At 45.9% G+C, this 5,384-nt stretch overlaps 1 protein-coding gene across 1 annotated transcript; it reads left to right on the top strand.

Annotated features, from left to right (window-relative positions):
* The first annotated feature begins 3,024 nt into the window (after positions 1 to 3,024).
* LOC127916994 (eukaryotic translation initiation factor 3 subunit A-like) lies at positions 3,025 to 5,146 on the top strand. Its single transcript, XM_052500452.1, has 3 exons — positions 3,025 to 3,096; positions 3,543 to 4,727; positions 4,814 to 5,146. The coding sequence occupies exons 2-3, from the start codon at positions 3,576 to 3,578 to the stop codon at positions 5,144 to 5,146; spliced, it is 1,485 nt and encodes a 494-aa protein (XP_052356412.1). The 5' UTR covers positions 3,025 to 3,096; positions 3,543 to 3,575.
* Positions 5,147 to 5,384: the final 238 nt, after the last annotated feature.

Here is a 5,384-nt window from a genome sequence, read left to right as displayed (position 1 = left end):
GTATCTAGGTTGTATCTGTCAGACAGTAGAACTAGGTTGTATCTGTGTGTCAGACAGTAGAACTAGGTTGTGTCTGTGTGTCAGACAGTAGAACTAGGTTGTATCTGTGTGTCAGACAGTAGAACTAGGTTGTGTCTGTGTGTTAGACAGTAGAACTAGGTGGTATCTGTGTGTCAGACAGTAGAACCAGGTTGTATCTGTGTGTCAGACAGTAGAACCAGGTTGTATCTGTGTGTCAGACAGTAGAACTAGGTTGTGTCTGTGTGTTAGACAGTAGAACTAGGTGGTATCTGTGTGTCAGACAGTAGAACTAGGTTGTATCTGTGTGTCAGACAGTAGAACCAGGTTGTATCTGTGTTAGACAGTAGAACTAGGTGGTATCTGTGTGTCAGGCAGTAGAACTAGGTTGTGTCTGTGTGTCAGACAGTAGAACTAGGTTGTATCTGTGTGTCAGACAGTAGAACTAGGTTGTATCTGTGTGTTGTGACAGTAGAACTAGGTGGTATCTGTGTGTCAGGGGACAGTAGAACAGACAGTAGAACTAGGTGGTATCTGTGTGTCAGACAGTAGAACTAGGTGGCATCTGTGTGTCAGACAGTAGAACTAGGTTGTATCTGTGTGTCAGACAGTAGAACTAGGTGGTATCTGTGTGTCAGACAGTAGAACTAGGTTGTATCTGTGTGTCAGACAGTAGAACTAGGTGGTATCTGTGTGTCAGACAGTAGAACTAGGTGGCATCTGTATCTGGTGTGTCAGACAGTAGAACTAGGTGGTATCTGTGTGTCAGAAAGTAGAACTAGGTTGTATCTGTGTGTCAGACAGTAGAACTAGGTGGTATCTGTGTGTCAGACAGTAGAACTAGGTTGTGTCTGTGTGTCAGACAGTAGAACTAGGTGGTATCTGTGTGTCAGACAGTAGAACTAGATTGTGTCTGTGTGTCAGACAGTAGAACTAGGTTGTATCTGTGTGTCAGACAGTAGAACTAGGTGGTATCTGTGTGTCAGACAGTAGAACTAGGTTGTATCTGTGTGTCAGACAGTAGAACTAGGTTGTATCTGTGTGTCAGACAGTAGAACTAGGTTGTGTCTGTGTGTCAGACAGTAGAACTAGGTTGTATCTGTGTGTCAGACAGTAGAACTAGGTTGTGTCTGTGTGTTAGACAGTAGAACTAGGTGGTATCTGTGTGTCAGACAGTAGAACCAGGTTGTATCTGTGTGTCAGACAGTAGAACCAGGTTGTATCTGTGTGTCAGACAGTAGAACTAGGTTGTGTCTGTGTGTTAGACAGTAGAACTAGGTGGTATCTGTGTGTCAGACAGTAGAACCAGGTTGTATCTGTGTGTCAGACAGTAGAACCAGGTTGTATCTGTGTGTTAGACAGTAGAGCTAGGTGGTATCTGTGTGTCAGACAGTAGAACTAGGTGGTATATGTGTGTCAGACAGTAGAACTAGGTGGTATCTGTGTGTCAGACAGTAGAACTAGGTTGTGTCTGTGTGTCAGACAGTAGAACTAGGTGGTATCTGTGTGTCAGACAGTAGAACCAGGTTGTATCTGTGTGTCAGACAGTAGAACTAGGTGGTATCTGTGTGTCAGACAGTAGAACTAGGTTGTATCTGTGTGTTAGACAGTAGAACTAGGTTGTATCTGTGTGTCAGACAGTAGAACCAGGTTGTATCTGTGTGTTAGACAGTAGAACTAGGTGGTATCTGTGTGTTAGACAGTAGAATTAGGTTGTATCTGTGTGTCAGACAGTAGAACTAGGTTGTATCTGTGTGTTAGACAGTAGAACTAGGTGGTATCTGTGTGTCAGACAGTAGAACTAGGTGGTATCTGTGTGTCAGACAGTAGAACTAGGTTGTATCTGTGTGTCAGACAGTAGAACTAGGTTGTGTCTGTGTGTTAGACAGTAGAACTAGGTGGTATCTGTGTGTCAGACAGTAGAACTAGGTGGTATCTGTGTGTCAGACAGTAGAACTAGGTTGTATCTGTGTGTCAGACAGTAGAACTAGGTTGTATCTGTGTGTTAGACAGTAGAACTAGGTTGTATCTGTGTGTTAGACAGTAGAACTAAGTTGTATCTGTGTGTCAGACAGTAGAACTAGGTTGTATCTGTGTGTCAGACAGTAGAACTAGGTGGTATCTGTGTGTCAGACAGTAGAACTAGGTGGTATCTGTGTGTCAGACAGTAGAACTAGGTTGTATCTGTGTGTCAGACAGTAGAACTAGGTTGTATCTGTGTGTCAGACAGTAGAACTAGGTGGTATCTGTGTGTTAGACAGTAGAACTAGGTGGTATCTGTGTGTCAGACAGTAGAACTAGGTTGTGTCTGTGTGTCAGACAGTAGAACTAGGTTGTATCTGTGTGTCAGACAGTAGAACCAGGTTGTATCTGTGTGTCAGACAGTAGAACCAGGTTGTATCTGTGTGTCAGACAGTAGAACTAGGTTGTATCTGTGTGTCAGACAGTAGAACCAGGTTGTATCTGTGTGTCAGACAGTAGAACTAGGTTGTATCTGTGTGTCAGACAGTAGAACCAGGTTGTATCTGTGTGTCAGACAGTAGAACCAGGTTGTATCTGTGTGTCAGACAGTAGAACTAGGTTGTATCTGTGTGTCAGACAGTAGATCTAGGTTGTGTCTGTGTCAAATAGTGCATTATATACTGTAAGCTGATAGATAAGTAAACCTTTCATGAAAATTAAGTTGTGTAAGTGTTTTTTCATGATGTTATGTGTTCCAGGTTTCATGTTGTCGTGGTGTGTTTCTATACGTTATGTGTTCCAGGTTTCATGTTGTCGTGGTGTGTTTCTATACGTTATGTGTTCCAGGTTTCATGTTGTCATGGTGTGTTTCTATAGGTTATGTGTTCCAGGTTTCATGTTGTCATGGTGTGTTTCTATAGGTTATGTGTTCCAGGTTTCATGTTGTCATGGTGTGTGTGTGTGTCTATAGGTTATGTGTTCCAGGTTTCATGTTGTCATGGTGTGTGTCTATAGGTTATGTGTTCCAGGTTTTATGTTGTCATGGTGTGTTTCTATAGGTTATGTGTTCCAGGTTTCATGTTGTCATGGTGTGTGTCTATAGGTTATGTGTTCCAGGTTTCATGTTGTCATGGTGTGTGTCTATAGGTTATGTGTTCCAGGTTTCATGTTGTCATGGTGTGTGTCTATAGGTTATGTGTTCCAGGTTTCATGTTGTCATGGTGTGTTTCTATGGGTTATGTGTTCCAGGTTTCATGTTGTCATGCTGTGTGTCTATAGGTTATGTGTTCCAGGTTTCATGTTGTCATGGTGTGTGTGTGTCTATAGGTTATGTGTTCCAGGTTTCATGTTGTCATGGTGTGTCTATAGGTTATGTGTTCCAGGTTTCATGTTGTCATGGTGTGTTTCTATACGTTATGTGTTCCAGGTTTCATGTTGTCATGGTGTGTGTCTATAGGTTATGTGTTCCAGGTTTTATGTTGTCATGGTGTGTTTCTATAGGTTATGTGTTCCAGGTTTCATGTTGTCATGGTGTGTGTGTGTCTATAGGTTATGTGTTCCAGGTTTCATGTTGTCATGGTGTGTTTCTATAGGTTATGTGTTCCAGGTTTCATGTTGTCATGGTGTGTGTCTATAGGTTATGTGTTCCAGGTTTCATGTTGTCATTGTGTGTGTCTATAGGTTATGTGTTCCAGGTTTCATGTTGTCATGGTGTGTGTGTGTCTATAGGTTATGTGTCGCGGGGTGGCAGTGACTCGGACGATTCCTCCGACATGGATATGGACACTCTCATCTCCCTTGTATCCCAGAACAACAAGCGAACCACATCAGACCCGGTCGGTCTACGCCGGATTATGGAGGAGAGGAAAGAGGAGAGGAAAGAGAGGAAGGAGAGAGAGGAGAGGAAAAAGAATGAGAAGGGAGAAGGAGAACAAGAGAAAAATATGAAATACGGAACTATGTCTCCACTGAGAAAAAACAAAAAGAAGGAGAGAATTGAGGAGAAGGTGGGGGGAGTTGGGGACCAGAGAGAGAAAGATACTGAAGCAGGAGGAGAGGTGAACTCTGGGAAACAACGAGGAGCAGAGAACGGAGCAATGCAGGAAGACGACAGAGAAAGAGAGGACGAGAGCGCAAAGAAGGAAAGAGAAGGAAAGGAGAGGAAAGGAGAGGAGGAGAGAAGAGGAGGGGAGAGGAAAGGAGAGGAGGAGAGAAGAGGAGGGGAGAGGAAAGGAGAGGAGGAGAGAGGAGGAGTGGAGAGGAAAGGAGAGGAGAGAGGAGGAGTGGAGAGGAAAGGAGTGGAGGAGAGAGGAGGAGGGGAGGTTCGGGGAGCTATGACAGAAGAGCACCGGTCCGTATCAGAGGAGGCATCAGACTCGTGTCGTACTGATTCTCGTTTCATGACCAGCATCTCCAGTGACTCCCTGGATGCTCTGGAGGAAGATGACCTGATCGCCTGCTCTTCCTCCCTCCCTCACCCTCACCCTCCCTTCCGTCTCACAGTGGAGCCCCCTCATCCCCAGCCTCACCCACGAGAGGGTGCATCCTCACCCCAAGGAGGGGCAGGAGAGTGGAAAGGAGATGTAGGAGGAGAGTGGAGAGGAGGGGTAGAAGGAGAGTGCAGAGGAGAGTGGAGAGGAGGGGGAGGAGAGTACAGAGGAGGGGGAAGAGGGAGGAGATCGGGCAACGGAGCTTGGGTCAACTCTCACCATTCTCCCATGACCCCTGACTCTATGAACTCTGAACCTGTGACCCCCGTGGGTTGACCCCTCTGAGAACCTGAACTACGCTGAGCTCTCTCTCATGCTGGAGTACCTCCCCCCATCCTCCGGAGGCAAGTGACGATGAGGATGAGGAGGAGAAGAGGGAAGAGAGGAGGAGGAGTAATGAAGGAACTGGACAGGAGGTATTGTCTGTATCCGGATGTCCCCGGTCCTCCTCCTCCTCACTTATGGACTGTGTGTTTACCTTCGAGCAGAGCGACGCGAGGCATTACTACAATATCTGCCCTAATGTTACCCCGACAGCACCCGCAGCCTCACCCACCCTCACCCTGAGACTGAGGAAGAGGAAGGTGGTGGTGAGGAGGAAGAGCAGGGGCGCTCCTAACCTTGGAGCCCGTGCCCATCCTCCAGCCGCCTCCAGGGTTCGGAGACAGCAGTTCTGACGAGGAATTCTTGATGCGAGGGATCGGATCGCCGCCTGAAGACCCAACATCAGGGACTGTGTCCAGAGGTGTGTCAGGGTTGTTACTGTCCTGTAAGGTATAATAGTTAGTTCCCTCTTAGATGTCAGGGTTGTTACTGTACTGTAAGGTATAATAGTTAGTTCCCTCAGATATCAGGGTTGTTACTGTACTGTAAGGTGTAATAGTTAGTTCCCTCAGATATCAGGGTTGTTACTGT

The sequence above is a fragment of the Oncorhynchus keta genome, unplaced genomic scaffold, assembly GCF_023373465.1.
Source record: "Oncorhynchus keta strain PuntledgeMale-10-30-2019 unplaced genomic scaffold, Oket_V2 Un_contig_1056_pilon_pilon, whole genome shotgun sequence".
In the NCBI taxonomy this organism is placed as follows: Eukaryota; Metazoa; Chordata; class Actinopteri; order Salmoniformes; family Salmonidae; genus Oncorhynchus; species Oncorhynchus keta.
The sequence above is the reverse complement of the archived record's forward strand: the minus strand, read 5'-3'. Positions and strand labels throughout refer to the sequence as shown.